At 45.2% G+C, this 17,540-nt stretch overlaps 1 protein-coding gene across 6 annotated transcripts in view; it reads left to right on the forward strand.

The window, feature by feature from the left end:
* DGKD (diacylglycerol kinase delta) overlaps window positions 1–17,540 on the forward strand; it is a 111,957-nt gene that overhangs the window by 70,406 nt on the left and 24,011 nt on the right. For 4 of the 6 annotated variants that reach the window (XM_034780583.1, XM_034780580.1, XM_034780582.1 and 1 more), the window contains 11 exons: window positions 6,960–7,064; window positions 7,607–7,766; window positions 8,653–8,759; window positions 9,508–9,633; window positions 11,495–11,597; window positions 12,123–12,285; window positions 14,188–14,296; window positions 15,072–15,211; window positions 16,340–16,424; window positions 17,088–17,182; window positions 17,290–17,389. In XM_034780583.1, the coding sequence (XP_034636474.1) occupies window positions 6,960–7,064; window positions 7,607–7,766; window positions 8,653–8,759; window positions 9,508–9,633; window positions 11,495–11,597; window positions 12,123–12,285; window positions 14,188–14,296; window positions 15,072–15,211; window positions 16,340–16,424; window positions 17,088–17,182; window positions 17,290–17,389 (1,293 nt within the window). The remainder of the gene's footprint in view (window positions 1–6,959; window positions 7,065–7,606; window positions 7,767–8,652; window positions 8,760–9,507; window positions 9,634–11,494; window positions 11,598–12,122; window positions 12,286–14,187; window positions 14,297–15,071; window positions 15,212–16,339; window positions 16,425–17,087; window positions 17,183–17,289; window positions 17,390–17,540) is intronic. The other 2 variants (XM_034780581.1, XM_034780585.1) reach the window with 1 other exon arrangement.

Below are 17,540 nucleotides of genomic sequence, written 5' to 3' on the forward strand. Positions count from 1 at the left end.
AGCACCCAGCCGGGGGCGCAGGGTCTGGAGGCTGCCTGGCAAACCGTGAAGCTGGTAGCGCTCGGGCTTCGGGCAGCCCCTATGCCTCCGGACCCTGCGCCCCCGGCCGGGCACTTCCCCTCCCGGGCTCTGGCGGCGCAGGGTCCGGAGGCATGGGGGCTGCCCAAAGCCCGTAGCGCTCGGCTCGTAAACAGAGCCGAAGAGTCGGGGAGGAGCAGAGCAGCCGCGGGAGGGGAAGTGCCCGGCCGGCATTTTCCCGGACATGTTTGGCTTTTTGGCAATTCCCCCCCGGACGGGGGTTTGATTGCCGAAAAACCGGACATGTCCGGGAAAAACCGGACGTATGGTAACCCTATGATCAGTTGTTTTCCACGTCCACCTCAGAGGGTAGGACAAGAAGTAATCTGTAGCAAGAGAGATTTAGGTTAGATATTGGGAAAGCTATCTAACTGTAAGGGTAGTTAAGCTCTGGAATAGGCTTCCAGGGGAGGTTGTGAAATTCCCATCACTGGAGGATTTTAAGAACAAGTTGGACAAACACCTGTCAGGGATGGTTTAGGTTTACTTGGTCTTGCCTCAGAGCAGGGGCCTGGACTTGATGACCTCTCAAGGTCCCTTCCAGCCTGACATTTCTGTGATTTTACTTTTTTTTTTTTTTTATTTAAAAAAGGAAAGAAACCTCCAAGTATTGCACTTCTCCAGTATGGGTGACTATTCAAGTCATGTCCTTACTTTCCACTCGTTTCAAAGGATGTTCATGGCAGTAAGGCTGCAAGTTTAATGTATGTAGAGTCAATATTTTATTACTTTTACAGTGGCCCCAGAAGTGTGCAGGGTGTTTTACAGAATAAACAGGAAATAAGGTCCCTGCCCTGAAATCTGGCAGTTGCAAATTGAGAGAGGGACATTTTAGGATGTCGGTATCATCTGCAGCTGTGGTGGAGAGTACCCGCTCAGCTACTCTTGTGTCCATGCTCAGCATTGCATATTTTATATGTGTGATCTTTTATAAACTCCACATTGCTTCTAACAGCAGTCTGGAAGTGACGTCCAGTATTTCTGTAGTCTTAGGGCTTGACTACACTTGCAAGTTAGAGTGCGTTAAAGCAGCCCTGGGCGCTCTAACTCCCGATGTGTCCACACTGGCAAGGCATGTAGAGTGCCTGGACTCTGCAGCTGGAGCGCTCCTGGTAATTCACCCCCACGAGAAGCATAAAGCTTGCTGGGCCCCAGCTAAAATGCCCGAGTGTCAGTGTGAACGAGGTGTTGCCTTACTGCACTGTGGTTGACCTGCAGAAACGTCCCATAATCCACTGAAGTCAAGTGGCCACTCTTGTCATTGTTTTGGAATCGGCTGCAGGAATGCGGATCTGTCCTTTCAAAACTCCGTTTTTGACAGCCGGCATGCTTATCTGCTCCGGGACAAAGCAACCATTACTGTGGAATGCTGCTTGTTGTGAGTGTGAGAGAGAGAGGAAGGGGGGAAGGGAGTCTGCTGCTGTCTGAACTTACAAGACAGCATGCTGACACGCTCTCAGCACCCCAAAAACCCACTCTCTCTCCCCTCACACACAACACACTCCCTGTCACTCTCCACCCCACCTCCCCCCATTTGAAAAGCACGTTGCAGCCACTTGCATTTGCACGCTGGGATAGCTACCACAGTGCACTGCTTTTTGTGGCATTGCAAGAGCTGCTAATGTGGCCATGCCAGTGCATTTGCAGCTGACAGTGTAAACACAGGGCAGCGTTTTCCCTGCTGCCGTCTCCAAAGGCTGGTTTAACTCCCAGAGCTCTACATTTGCAAGTCTAGCCATGCCCTTAGGGTGTGTCTTCACAGCACAGTTAGTTCAAGTTGTAACTCATTTGTTACCTCTAACTTGACTACCATCCACATCCAAAACTGTCTGCTCAGGGGTTCTCAAACTGGGGGTCAGGACCCCTCAGGGGGTCATGAGGTTATTACATGGGGGGGTCACGAGCTGTCAGCCTCCACCCCAAGCCCCGCTTTCCCTCCAGCATTTATAATGGTGTTAAATATATAAAAATATAGTTTTAGTTTATAAGGGGGGTCACACTCAGAGGCTTGCTATGTGAAAGGGGTCACCAGTACAAAAGTTTGAGAACCACTGGTCTAGCTCGATGGAAGTGGTGTTTTATTCTCAAGCTAACTAGCCTGTAAGGAATGGAGGGGGAGGAGGTAGGTGCAGAGGCAGATTTTGGGTTTGTGGGGCCATGGGCCAGAGCAAGTGGGGGCCCTCCCTATCCCTTCCACCTGCAGTCCCCCCCTGCGGCCATCCCCACTGGCACTCCTTGCCTTGCCTTGCCCTGCTCTGCCCTGCCCTGTCAACCTGGTGCTCCTGCTGGGGAGCGGAGGGAAACCCTGTGCCCCGACCCTGCTCCCAAGCAGGAGTGCCAAGTGGGTTGGACATGGGAGCTCCTGTTTTTCTGGGGGCCCGGTCCCCGTCGGCCTAGTGGCTAATCTGCCACTGGGTAGGTGGGCTATAACGTCAGCTAGTAATGCAGTGAGGGTGCAACAACTCAAGTTACAACTCCCCAGCAGTTAGTCAAATCACCGTGTAACTTGAATGTTGTTTTGAAGTGCGGTTGCTGTCAGTCAGGCTTGGCTAGCTGAAGTGCACCACAGCGCTGTGAGGAGACGCTCTCAAAAAAGTTTGAAGAATTTCTCTTGACTGTTACCTACCTATGGCAGGGTTCACTGTGGAGAATGGCTCCAGTTGAGGGGAAGAAGGAAGGCTCCATTGGCTTTCCATTCTAGGGTCATCCTTAACCGACGGGCAATTGAAAGAAAACAAGGAGCCATGGAAGGATTTGTCTTTAAAAATGTGTGAATAGGTATGATGCTTGAGTCTGCTTATTACTTACCTGCTGTGCAGGTCAGGCCATTTGGGGTCTGTCTATACTGCAGCTGGGAGCAAGCCTCCCAGCCCAGGTAGAGAGACTCCTGCTAGCAGTGTGGACCTTGCAGCTCAGGCTGCAGCTTGGATTCTCAGCCCATCTGACCCCCTTGGCTTGAGAGTCTGAACTGCAGCCCAAGCCACAGTAGCCACGCTGCCATGCTCCCCGCTGCAGTGTAGTGCCCTGGGTTTAAGATGGAGTATTGCATGCTGTGTCCCTACCGCAAGAGACCTCTGCTTATTTTAAAGGTGCATTCTGCCCCATTTGGTTTGAATTAAATGTGGCCCAACTGTACCTTGTTAGTTACTGATGCCACTTTTGTTTGGGCAAAGTCTGGGTAGGGCTAGGTATATGCTGCACTCTAAAAAAGGGGTGTATTTTCTGAAGAGCTTGAAAATAAAATAATGTTTCTAGGTGAATATTCGTTTGCCAACAGTTACATATGCATTTTCCAGTGTTTGATCTACTATTGCGATAATTAATGTATGGCATAAAGAGGAAGTTTTAATTTTAAACTGGAATTTGGCTGTAGAAAACTGATAGGTTGACAGGCATGTTTATTGTTTTTTAATTCATCTCATGAGCCATAATGGAAGAAATAGCCTCCATATTCCACTCACTTCCTATCTTGAATCAGAAATATTTAGGAAAGATCTATTTTCCCATTAATATTGATTAGAGAGAGATTTACATTCCACCAAAATAGGAAATGGGTCATGAAGAAAAAGGGAGAAGAGTGAAACAAGTAGAGTGGAGAGGGGGGAAATGCCAAGAATTAAAGAGAGAGAGAGTGGGAGGAAAGAAATCAGCGAAATCTAAAGGGCAGAGAAGATTGCTTTAATATGGGAGGAGAAATATTTGTGTTTCCTCTAGCTCTTAATCTGCTTAATTTTGGGAGGAAATCCTTTTGCCCCATTTAAAAACATGTCTGGAGTTCTCCTTACAGGCAAATTAACCCTGGTTCTCAATTATATCTAGTTGTATAACAGGTTCCATGTTATTTAATTGTTTAATTTCACAGCACCAAAAAAATTAACGTTTTTTATATGCACGTTTGAAAAAATTGAGCCACTCTTGGTCAATCTTTATTGAAATCACCAGCCCTGGCCTGAGCCCCCTTAAGGGTTTCTTCTGGACCAGGTCTTGTTAGCTATTCCACTCTCTCAACGAGAGAGTTCTTGCGGAAATTAAATCTAAGATTTCACATTCTCTATACAGATGGTCCATGCTTAAATGTGACTGCTATTTCTTCCCCCAGTAATGATTTTATTCATTTGCAGGGATCTACAGTACACCTCTACCCCGATATAACGCTGTCCTTGGGAGCCAAAAAATCGTACCGCGTTATAGGTGAAACCGCGTTATATCGAACTTGCTTTGATCCGCCGGAGTGCGCCCCCCAGCCCTCCCGGAGCACTGCTTTACCGCATTATATCTGCATTCGTGTTATATCGGGTCGCGTTATATCGGGGTAGAGGTATATTACTATTTTCAGACTATGACTTTGTCTAGAAGATTTTACGATTAAACCTGGATAAAGCAGCAGCAAATGTGCTAGATTCACTGAACTTTTCCAGCTAAATCTTCTTTCTCGTCCATGCTGCTTTAGACACAGATGCTATTGTTAAAAGTCTCTAGGGCAGATTTTAGGGCTATATTGAATTACAGTTTTTTAGGTTTGTTACGGAGCAATGTTAAAGTTGAGAGTATCCCACAATTATCAGCCTGCTTTTGACATGCACACATACCTTATCTTAACCCAAACAAAACCATTCTGTCAGGTGTAATCTTAGAATTTTTATGGAAAGTTTGAGGTAAATCAAATCAGGCTTTCTGGAGATAAGAGGTTTAAACAATACGATGATCTCAATTATGGAATATTTTCCTAATTTTTAAACATATTTTCACTTGTCCCAACTCCAAAATGGGGTGATTAATCTATAATCTGTTGTTTTTAGCAAGAATTTACATTTAGGAGTGCTGTTGTCAGAATGATTATTAAGAACAGTTTCTGCATACATTATGAGCATTGCAGAGTTTTGTGACAAAGTGGGGATTTCCCCTTGTTATGTTGTATGTGAGCTATGCGAGTCTTACTGTTGAGCCTATGTGAGTTTTACTGTTTTGCATGAATACTGTGTGTGTCTCAGTTTCCCTGTGTGCTACACCAATGCCTAGGTGGTGGGAATAAGGATGTGTGACTTTGGCTGAGACCCTCTGGGGCAGGTGAGGCTGCTTCTGCTGTCTGTCTGTATGCTATGGCAGGTGCCCTTCGTAACCTGAGACCCAGGAGGGGGATGCAACCAGGTGACAGGTGACTCTTTTCCCTGGGAAGGAGACTGAGGGTACATCTACACTACAGCGGGGAGTCGATTTAAGATACGCAAATTCAGCTACGTGAATTCGACATATTGCAGCCGACTTACCCCGTTGTGAGGACGGCGGCAAAATCGACTTCTGCCGCTTTTTGTCGGCGGCGCTTACTACCACCTCCACTGGTGGAGTTAGAGCGCCGATTTGGGGATCGATTGTCGCGTCCCGATGGGACGCGATAAATCGATCCCCGAGAGGTCAATTTCTACCCGCCGATTCAGGCGGGTAGTATAGACCAGACCAAAGACCAGGAGGAGGAGCAAGGGGGCTGGGGTGTCGGAGGTCGGATTGCTGGTAGCTGGGCAATCTGCTTGGGGAACTGAAAGAGGGGAAGTCCAGGGCATCTGGCCTGGGACTCCCCAAGATGGACTTGGCTGAAAGTCACTGATTTCTGTGCTAGCAAGCTGTGTTCTACGCTGTGTTCCTGTCAACTAGGGCCGGCTCCAGGCACCAGCCCACCAAGCTTGTGCTTGGGGCGGCACCTGGAGGGGGGCGGCGCGGTGCTCCGGCCCCCGGGGAGAGCGGGGCCACGGCCGGGCTCACCGCCCTCCCCCCGGCGCTCTGGCCGCCCTCCCCCCGGTGCCCTCCTCAGGCAGGACTCCTGGGGAAGCCAGAGCCGGCCCTGCTGTCAACTAATAAACCCTTCTGTTCTACATTCTGGCTGAGAGTCACTGCTGACTGTGGAGTTGGGGTGCAGGGCCCTCTGGCTTCCCCAGGAGTCCTGCCTGAGCGGACTCGCTGCAGGAGGCACACGGTGTGGAAGGGGATGCTGAATGTTCTGAGGTCAGATCCAGGAAGGTTGAAGCTGTGTAAGCTTCTTGCCCTGGTGACCGAATGCTCAAGAGAGAGGAGGCATGCTACACCAGAGTCCTGACTGGCTTCATATGAAGTAGTTCCAGAGCTTTGGCCTGGTGACTCCATGACAAGTTTATAAACTCCATGTGGCCGCAAAGCAGGTGGCCATGATGGAGGAAGCAGCAGGAGAGAAAGCACATGGAGTGGAGGACCTGGAACAGTTTATCAATAAGAGTCAGACAGTCAGGTTGCTTTGCAACTTTCACAGTCACTCGTGATGAAAGTGTGCATTGTTGTAGGATAGGATCATATCCTGGTTTTGAGGTTTTTAAGTAATTGAAAGTTACAGCCTTAACTCCAGTGTACCACATATTTTGCATAGGAATGTTAACTGGTAGAAGTTGGCATGTTGCCATGTAAACAAAATAAAATAGAAATTGGTTTAATATTGTTCAAATTAATATGAAAAATTCCATCAAATGTTTATTTTTAAAAAAACCTCATGCAATATCCATGCAGTTAATATGTTGACATTGCTGTTGTATGATTGATTTCTGTATTGTGCTGTTCTTTGGATGACTCTCCAGTGCTTTTCTCAAACTCTAGTTATTAATGAGTTCAGAAGTCAGAGTAGGAACAAAAAACTCTTCAGCTCTGTAAACCCTATGGAAAGAGAGCATTGGCCTCAGAGGCAAGCAATACCATTAAAGTGTCATTGCTCTTTGCTCAGAGATATACAGCTGATTGCTGAGGCTGTCCTCAGAAGCAGTTTAATTTCATGTGATAAAGGTTGTTCTTATTCCATGTTCCCTGCTCTCTGTTCTTCCTGGCAGCCCTGGGACTCACCGTAATGATTTTCTCTGTCCTGTCAGGTTATCACCCCGTGTCGGAAACTCATCCTCTGTGCAGATAACAGAAAAGAGATGGAAGATTGGATTGCAGCACTGAAGACTATACAGAACCGTGAGCACTTTGAGGTAATAGAAGAACTCTCTTATTTACCAGCTGCGTTTTGTGCAGTTCCTTCCACATAACATCTGTTTACAGGCTTGACCCAGTTCCCATTAATGGGAGTCCTTTCATTGACTACAGTGGGCATTGGATCAGATCTTATATACGAAACCTCCAAACTGCTGCCATGCACAACTCCCTCTTACAGTGACTTTTGTACTCTGTACACTCCCCTCTTGGTGAGTGTTAGAACACTTACCACAGGATAGGTAGGTACAGAACACATACCTCGCACCCCTTGTCTTCAAATGCTTGGTGTCAGCCTACCACCATTGCCCTGACTTGTCACACCTGCTCAGGATTCAGCCTCTTGCAACTGCAGTGTATCCAGGTGCTTGGTCTGTAGCAACCGAACTCCTTGTCTTTCTATGTGCTTAGCCTGCCTAGTGTGTTAACTGCACAAAGCCTGCCCTCTCCCTACCCCCCAGGAAAGGTGGTGCTATTTTTGTCTTTTCTGTCTGTTATGTTTGAGTTTCTCTCTTAGGAAAACTCTCAACTTCCACCTTAGGGTTTACTGTACTGTATTTATTTTAAGTCTACGCAGTACAGTATGGACCATTTCTCAGGGATGCATAATTGGTACGCCTGCTCACATGCTCGGCCAACGTACTGCAACGTGTGCCGGGAGGCATTATCTGGGGTCACGTCGCATGGACTCTCATGTGAAGGTAAAAGCATTTTATTGTCTCTCACTCAGGGCATATTGCCATGGTGACTCACTAGTGTATTCCAAAGATCATTTAAAACAGTGTATCTGTTGTTCACTGTCTACAGAATGGGCCAGAAGAAAAGTGACACCAAACACTCAGAAAGCTACAGAGTATGTAAGAATGGAACTCTTATGGGCTTGATCCTACATTCCTTTTGCTCTCAGATTCCTGTTGGCTTCCTGGGGAATTTGCTGGGTGCATAATGAATGCAGGATCTGGTCCTTAGAGGGCTGTAGGAAGATGACAGTGTGTGTAGTTTTAATGCTTGTTCTTATGTTGTTGGATCTAGCAGTGGTGTGGTGAAGCACTTATTTTTGATCTGCCAAGATCATTACTATAGCATATTAGAATTTTCCAAATCCGAAGTGTGAAAGTATCCGTTTTTGAAGAATCAAATTGCAAGTGTATTTTTTATTATTCACAGCAGCAAGTGCATATAAGTGTTTGAATCTCAGGAGGTTACTCTTGCTCAGCTTTGGCATAGGAGACATTCACAGCTTCTTGCGGCTCATACTTCTAGCAGGAGAAGGTTACACCCATGATGTATAAAGGGGTGCAGGCATATTTTACTGTACATATCATGTCATATTTAACAAGGGGATAATTAACCCTTGTACAATCCAGTGGTGAAAATGAGGAGCAAGAGTTAGCAGTTAGAGCAAAATAGAGGTTTTTAACCAACTCAGTGCATTAAGCTCTGATAGTTTTGCCATTGCTAACGAGGCAGAGGGTGCTCTCTTTCGGAGCAGACATTTGAAGCTCTGTGTTTCACTGCTCAGTCAGCCTTTATGCTCATACTGTATGTGTTCAGTGGCAGGATTAATTTATTTTTCTTCCTCTTTAGTATGCAAGTTTAAAGCTCACAAACGGTGTGCTGTCCGGGCAACCAACAACTGCAAATGGACGACACTGGCGTCTATTGGGAAGGATATCATTGAAGATGAAGATGGGGTATGTATTGGCCTAGACCATGTCCCCTCTGGGTTGGAATAGCTGGAACTGTGGAGTCTACTTTGCATTTGTCCCTCCACACATGCTGCTTTTGAGAGATCAGGGTGGAATGACTAGAAGCAATTGAAGCCTTCTTTCCCCAAGTCCTGATGTGGAAAAATTAGACGGAACTGCATGGCCTGAGGCTATAAAAAAAAAAAATACTGGCTGGCAAATACTCTGTACAATTAACTGTCCTGTGGAAATAATCGACTTTGTCTTTAAATGCAAATGGTATGTAAAGCCACTTGGTGTCAGAAAGTGATGTTCTTTATGAAAGAGCCTTCCTTTATTACTCATGTGTTATATTGATAGGATTCCATGATGGGCAGAGACATAACTGTAGAGTTATGGACCATCAGAACATGGTGCTTTGAGGTTGAGTAGTTAAGGGTGTGGTTCCCTATGTCTCAGTCTTGGGAAAGGAAGGATGGTCCAGTGGTTAGGGCACTAGCCTAGGACTTGGGAGACCTGGATTCAAGTTCCTGCTCCGCCACAGACTTCCTTTGTGACCTTGGGCAAGTCACTTAGCCTATCTGTGCCTCAGTTCCATGTAAGTACTTAAGATCGATAAATAGGTGTTTCCTAGAGATTGCCCTTGCTGGCCTTAAGCATCACATCTGTGTGTGTCTCATTGCTACACCATGTCTTATATTCTTAGAGTTGTAGTCTGGAATCTTACAGTGGTCCCTCTGTGCTTGGTTTGCAGATTTCAATGCCACACCAGTGGCTGGAAGGAAACCTCCCCGTGAGTGCCAAATGCATGGTGTGCGATAAAACATGTGGCAGCGTTCTGCGCTTACAAGACTGGCGCTGTCTCTGGTGCAAAGCTATGGTAAGCTGAGTGAATGTGGTGTACCTCTGTGATAGTGTCAGCTCCTCACTGCTCGGTGTACACATGGCTGTGTGCTCTGTTACTGCTGTTTGTGTGAAGCGACAGTTGAGGCCAAGTTCTCATTCAAATGTATCCATGTTCTTCTTTATGTCATAGGTGGCCTGCAAAGGGTAAGAAGTAAAGCTTGTGCCTAGTTGCTTCACTGGGATGTGAATATATAAGGCCTGAAAAGCTTTTTCACACCAAAAATACTCTGGATTTTTTTTTCTGCCTGTGTGTTCCCTTAGAAATACCTGGATTGTCATGTCTATCCATCGTCCTTTTACCAGAGGTCTTTGATGAAAGAATCTAAAGTGTATAGGGTGTGTCCTTGGCCCTTAGCTGCAGTGGGTGGAGATGATGAATCTTTAACAAACCACTGTTTAGAGCTGAGTAGGTATTAACAGAAACAAACAACAAAGCAGGGAGTTTTAAACCACTTCAATAAAAAACATTTCCCCTCCCAATTCAACAGGTTTCACTTGCTTAATATCTATGACATCATAAATCCTGCTAGTTTTCCAGTTGGCTATAGAGGTATTAAGGGGAAAAAGCAGTACATGAATTTCTCATGTTAAAAATAAACAACAACAGAAATTAAAAACAAAATAACCTTTATGCCAGGCCTTCTCCATACATCAGAAAGGAGCAAAAAGGTCACTAGCCTAATTTCTGTTTACCTATGCAGGGCACTTTATCACCATCCTTTCTTTCTTATCTTACCCCACACCATGTCAGTTGCACCCACACTGTGTATTTACCCTACTGCCTCCCTTCTCTCAGCTTTTCCATTCTCTGTGTTCCCTCTTCCACTGCTCCTTTTTCTTTCCCAACTTTTCATTTTATTCCTACTTTCTGTGTCCCCACTTGGGCCAAAATGTTGAAAACTGGGTACCTGAAATGAGATTTAGGCACCTAACTGAGTGGCCTGATTTCCAAAAAGGTTGAGCACCCAGCTGTTCCCACTGAGGTGGGTGAAGTTATACCAGGGATTAACTTGGCCCTGTGGGTCCCAACCTTGTTATCATGTGCTCTGAGTGCCAAGTGCCCATCTCGAAAGGAAAGGCAGCGTGTATAAACAGGAAGGGCTGAGGAAAGCTAACAGAAGAGATGAATGAACTGTGAACCCAGTTTGCTGCATGGGATGTATCTATATTGCAGCTAGGAGCGATCTGCCTAGCCCAGGTAGACAGACTCTCATTAGCAGAGCTTGAGCTGGCATGCTAAAAATAGCACTGTGCCACAAGTACTCCTGTTCTTCTTACTGTGGACATTGCACTCCTGCAGAGACTTGGACTAGCCAAAAGCGCTTAAACCCAAGGGATCAGTGTGCTTGAATGCCCAAGCTGCAACAGACGCAGTGCTAATTTTAGCACACTAGCTCAAGCCCTGCTAGCGTGAGTTTTGCTCTCAGCTGCAGGGTAGACATACCCTTGGGTTTGTCTACTCATGAAAATTAAGACAATTAACTAAAGGTGTGAAGTTAATGAGCATAAGTGAAAATGCTTTAAACCTGTGTTTAATGTAGCTTATGAATTAAGGCAACTTTACTTCTGAATGAGTGTCCATATGGTTTTCATGCACTTCAATTTATGTACATTAACTTCACACTTGTAGTTAAGTTGCCTAAATCCTCAAGTAGACAAGCCTTTAGACCGCTTTCTTTAAAATATTTTTGGTCACTTCATACTGTTGATTCCCATTTCTTTGGATGCCCTCCCACTTCCTGGCTGTTCAAGTCCTGTTTTCAAAGTGGGCTGGGTTTCTGCATTGTGGAACAGGACCTAGAAGGATCTGGCTGAATACAGTTTTATTATTTCAGGTACACACAACCTGTAAAGACTTGTTGCCAACTAAGTGCCCCCTTGGCCTCTGTAAAGTATCTGTCATCCCTCCCACGGCTCTGAACAGCATTGATTCAGATGGTAAGTATCCACTAATATCTTCCCCTCTCTCTTTCAGTTACAGGCCTTTCAACTAGATATTTTTACCCCAAGGCCCTGAACTGAATTCTGCTAAAATTTCAAGTAAAACTCAAACTGGAGATTTTGGCTGAAGCATGAGAATGAATAATCTTATCAGCATTGAGTTCCTTGGGCTGTTTATTTTGATATTACATTCAGTTTATTTGCTATTGCCCCCAAAGTTTGCTGCAGCTGTTGTTGTTCATACTGCAAAATGCAATTTTGGGAGGTGGGGAAGCTGACAATTCAAGCATCTGGCTAGATGAACTGCAACATTTGACCCCATGATTGGTGGAAGGTGGTTCGTGCTGGATTCAGTGCTGTGTCCATTTGGCATTTACTCTGCGTATGTCAGCACCTCAGAGAAAGAATTAACTTCTTCATCCCTGTGCTTGGAGAACGTTACTGCTAGGTGTGAGGTTGTTTCTTTCTTTGCCCTTCCCCTAGTGCAGCTTCACCTTTTCTGTGTTCCTTCTTCCCATTCAGGGTTCTGGAAAGCCACTTGCCCCCCGTCCTGCACAAGCCCCTTGCTGGTCTTTGTCAACTCAAAAAGTGGAGACAACCAGGGTGTAAAATTCCTAAGAAGATTCAAACAGCTGCTGAATCCGGCACAGGTCTTTGATCTTATGAATGGAGGACCTCATCTTGGGTAGGGAAATATTCTCTGGATGAGCAGATTCCTTGTAAATATCAAAGAAATAGCAATGATTGACTCTTTGATTTAAAATCTCTCTCTTTCCCCCCACACTTCCCTCCCCCCCAAAAAAAAAAAATCTAGCAAGGATACTACTCCTCAGAGAGAACTGTATATATGCAGAGTGTGGAGGGGCTTTTCCTAGCTGTTAATTGAGTTACTGATCAGCCAAAAACAGATCTTAATGTTGAAATGTGTAATTTCCATTTTCCAATAACTGCAAAACAGCTGAAGGATTTCCCTGAGATTCCAGAAGCTCCCCTCTGGGATGAGACCAAGCATGGAAAGCTTCAGCCCCAAAAAGCAAGTTACGTGAAGACAGGCTTCTAAGAGCCATCCTGATCTAACTATTACTGTTGCATTTGCTATGATGAGAAACAGGATATTGTAGATGGTACTTGGATGCTGTCAAAGTGAGCTGTATAGAAATAGCTGCAAATAAAAATGACATCCATGGAATAAACTTTGACCTCCACCCTGACCACTAAGTCATTGCTCCTGGGCTGTTTCTAACATCTCGAGCCTCGTTCACATGGGAGAATGCCTTTTTAAAGAAAAAAAGCCCATCACACGTGTTTCCTTTTCTATTCCCCCAATATGGCTTTAGTAAAAGCAGGAATTTCAAACCATACTGAGTTGGGGTCCGAGATCAGGCAGCATCCACTCCTGGACCATGACCATTTAAAAATCTAATAGCTTGTGGACTATTGTAGCTACCATAGACATTTTGTTCACCTTAGAAGGATGCAAGATAGTGGACCTGAAAACTGAAGCGCTCTGATGGAAAAGTTATATTCGATCATTTTTAGAGGGTTATAAAATTAAATAGTACTAGTTATTTCCTCTCTCTGCCTGTATGGTTGGATTTGTGGTACTAAGGCACATGTTTTCAAAGGGGAGGGATATGAAATATAGTATCAAATAATTTTATCAAATTTTTAAAATTGCTTTTTTTGTAGAAAAAGAAAGTGGCAATAACAAAATAAATGATGGCGTGGTATAATGTTCACTGAGTAATTTCAAACTCACGCCAATCAAACCGTGCACCACAAAATGCCATCATCTATGACAGCTTTTTCTCAATGCTGTGGTGATTGCTTACAGTAATATGATTTTTCTGTAGTGCTGTAGCAAATTTATTTAGTACAGGCAATACCCTTGGATGCTTTACAGTAAGAACCACAGACAGCTTTTAAAAAAGGTTTAATTTTTAGGCCTAGTATTCTGAACAGTGTCCATACTAGCTCAGATGAATGGGAAAGTTACACTTTTCTGGGTGGTGAGTTGTTTTCCTGGTTGCAAAGCAGACAAGGCAGCAGAGCAATGATTTGCAGAGTACCTTTGTGACAGAATTGTGAGGTTTAATCTCCTGTTCCTGAACACGTGCATGTACTGAATCCCCATTCTTGCAGTCTTTTCTTTAATTGGCATGGCTCTGAATATGGAGGCACTGAATTCAGAACAATCCAAGCCATGACAAATAACCTAACTGTATGCAGAACACCAAAAATCTGCAGACAGGTATTAATTCAGCAGATTATTAGCTGCCAAATATTTGTTTCCTCTACCGTTGAGAGTAAAGTAGGCTGATGCAGAAGTGGAGTGCCCTGGTATAGATTCTCCATTCTATACAGTAAATAGATATGAACATTGCACATAGCTGTATTTATACTTCCTTTTTACAATGAAGAATTCAAATTCATCCGAAATCTAGCAGTGACTTGTGTTCATTGAAAAAACAGCCTAGTCAAAACTACCCAGCAAAGTTTGTAACCCAGATTGACATAGCTAATCACTCCTGTTTCTTTAGTAGCACATTCTTCTTCCCATCTGTTTTTTTTTTCTTCCCTCCTGTAGTTTACGTTTATTCCAGAAATTTGACACTTTCCGGATTCTGGTTTGTGGTGGGGATGGAAGTGTTGGATGGGTTCTGTCCGAAATTGACAGCCTCAATCTTCACAAACAGGTACCTGCCCACAGGGCTTGTCCATGTATAAGAATGAAGAACAGACAACCACGGGTGAAGAGGACTCTGATCAGACAGAAATACAGTTGTGCCAGGAGTGAAGCAACTAAAAGCTTCCCATAGCCGGTGCTCCTGCAGTAACTTCTGCTGAATGGGGCCGGGCAGTACACTAACAGTGACACCCCTCACTGTCAGGGCTTCTACATAGTTCCCTCCTGTGACAGCCAGGTATTGGAGTAGTTCTGAGCATTCGCTCGGTCTGTGCTCCTACACCATTCCCTACATAGATTTCTCCCGGGAGAGAGCTGGGACTAGCTCCCAAAAGGCCAGCGCTCCTACTCCAGTCCCTCTAATAATTCTAGGAGAGGGTGTGAGTCCCTTTGGTATCAGAGTCCAGGAATAGCTAAATACTTTCCCAAAGTGAGTGTTCTGTGTGCTGTGTTAATTCTGGAGATTTTCTCCTGGAGATCCCTGTGCCATTCCGTTAGGAAAGGCAACAGCACCACCTGGTGTAAAATGAGAATATTGAGCAAAGGTTTTCTTTGTAGTGGATAGGTCAGGAGTATCATTGGAATCTACTCCTCTCTCGATTCACAGCTTTTTCTGGTTGTGGTCAGTCCTAGCTGGAGTCCTCTTTATCTTATGACTAGTTTTCTCTCAGGGATTGATCTAGGTTGGGAATCAGTGAGGTTCTTCTCAGTGTTATTTTTGGATGGATGGGGCTTGCGTTTTCTCTTTTGGATATCCATATTGGTCTTCTTTTCTCCTGGTGCAGTGCCAGTTGGGAGTGCTTCCCCTGGGTACAGGAAATGACCTTGCTCGGGTGCTAGGCTGGGGATCTGCATGTGATGACGACACCCAGCTACCACAGATCCTGGAGAAGCTGGAGAGGGCCAGTACCAAAATGCTGGACAGGTGAGTGTCAGCCCAACCACAACATCCACATCTCTGACTCAAGTTCTACCACTGAGTGTGTGCTAAACTCTGTTCTGAGACATCAGCCTGCCAGGACAGTCATACTGTTCCTAACTCTTATTTGCCTGAACTACTGACTAGTTTCACCAATGGTTCCCCATTATACTCAGTTATCAGGGCAAAGCATTCTTGCATTGCAGAATAATCGCACCAAGGAGATATTGTGCAATCTAGAAGTGATTAGTAACACCTGGCAGGAGAGAGGCAGAGGTCTCCCCTTACTGCCCAGAGTTACACATGCATCAGTGATGATTGTAAAATGAGTTTGGTGGTTTCAACCTAGTCCCAAACCACTACACAGTTTGGTATGGATGATCAGAGGAGATCTAAGGCTGCAATAAACTCATAGTAGTTAGATATGGCAAGGATGTTATATCATTTTGTACATCCGCTTCCCTATCCTGCACTATAGTCTTGAGCATTATGTCATGTCTAGAAGTTGGGTGGTGAAGTTCGATAGCACAGTGAAATTGACATGGTCCACAATCTCTGTACTCCAGAAATCTTCTTAGTGTAACTTGGCTGCATGACAGTCTGTGATTTTGCCATCAGGTGTTCACTCAGGATTTGAAATAGCTATTTCATGTCTGAATCAAAAAGTAAAACTGAAAGCTGAAGTGGACATCTGTACTGCTAGTGTTTATTTCTAGATCAAGCTGACACTTAAAAAATATATCTGCAGCAGCCTTTGAGAGTTGGACCATGGAAATTCTTATAGCAAAACCTGCAGGTTTTTTCTGTTAGAGAAGGTGGGGGTAGCGAATAGGGAATACTAAGGACGTGGGGATGGAAAGGAATGTTTGTTTGGAGGGTATCACTCCTTCCCTTCCCCCAGTTCAAACCCCTTTACAAAGTGACATGCTGTGACATTAAGCACCCCTGTATGTGACACATGCATCTATAGGAATGCGGTCTTTTTTTTTATCCTGAATGCACATGTGCATAGCCTTTCATTCAGGTCATATAAAGAGCCCTTTCATTCTGTCTTAGTCCACGGTTATTTGTATTTCTCATGGCGAGAAGGCCATCAGTTTGGTAGTAATAGTTGCAATGGTTTCATTTCAATAGGTGGAGCATCATGGTGTATGAAACCAAACTCCCTCGTCAGTCATCGACTTCCACAGTCACTGAAGATTTCAGTGAGGATTCTGAGGTACTTAGCCAGCTGCAAAGGGCTGAAGACTGGGAGGGGATTCAGCAGCGGATGGGCTCAAACCAGACAAGGGAGCGGGCTATGGAGAAGAGAATTTAAATGAAGTGGGCATGGGCTCTACATCAGAGGGGTGACCTGCTGTAGAGATGGATGGGAATTGGGCTGCCGAAAGCAATAGATTCTTAAGGAGGCATGATAGGAGATAGGTTGCTGCAGAAATGGGGACGCTTCCATATTAGGCAAGTGAAGGGCTGTAGAGGAAGACAGGTTGGACTGGAAGTTATATTGGCTTTTCCGTACACTGCCATACAAGGTGGCATGCTATAGGAGCTGCTGAAAACTGTACAACGTTCTCAGAATCATAAAAAACAGTGTTTTCTATTCCCAAGTGGATAGTCCTGAGCCCCAACTCTGTACCACATTGACAAGCTGGTAGAAGTTCGTTTCCTGATCAGATAGTCACGCCAGACCAGTAACTGTGATCTGTACCGTAGAGCTCTCAGAGGAAACCCAAATAAAGTCGAGTGAATAGAAATCATGGCCCTGCACCTTAGAGTGCAATATGGGAAGCCCAAGTGTAACACAGGATATGGGAACCCTGGCCATGGGCCTAGGTGCACGATGGGAACAATAATCTAACAGCTTGTTTCTGGCTCTCGTCAGGTGCAGAAGATTCTCTTCTATGAAGACTCTGTGGCTGCTCATTTGTCCAAAATCTTGACTTCTGACCAACACTCTGTGGTCATCTCCTCAGCCAAGTGAGTATGTCCAGGAGAGCCCATTGCAGGGGATCAAGGGGGAAAAGTCACCCTGAGAATGGTGAGCAAACCTGTGAATGACTGTCTTGCCTGCCTCCTTTGCCTAGGGTGCTTTGTGAGACAGTGAAGGATTTTGTGGCTCGAGTAGGGAAGGCCTACGAGAAAGCGACGGAAAGCTCGGAGGAGTCGGAGGTCATGGCCAGGAAGGTATGTTGGGAAAAGAGCACTTCAAATGTAGAAAGGAATGGGAGAAAACCACTCTGCTGTCAGAGAGACCCAGCTGGCGCGCGTACAGCAGCAATCCAACAGGCAGGGGGCTACCCAGTTCCACTGGTATGGTCGTGCACAAACCTTCTGC

This window comes from Trachemys scripta, chromosome 9, assembly GCF_013100865.1.
Source record: "Trachemys scripta elegans isolate TJP31775 chromosome 9, CAS_Tse_1.0, whole genome shotgun sequence".
NCBI lineage: Eukaryota > Metazoa > Chordata > Testudines > Emydidae > Trachemys > Trachemys scripta.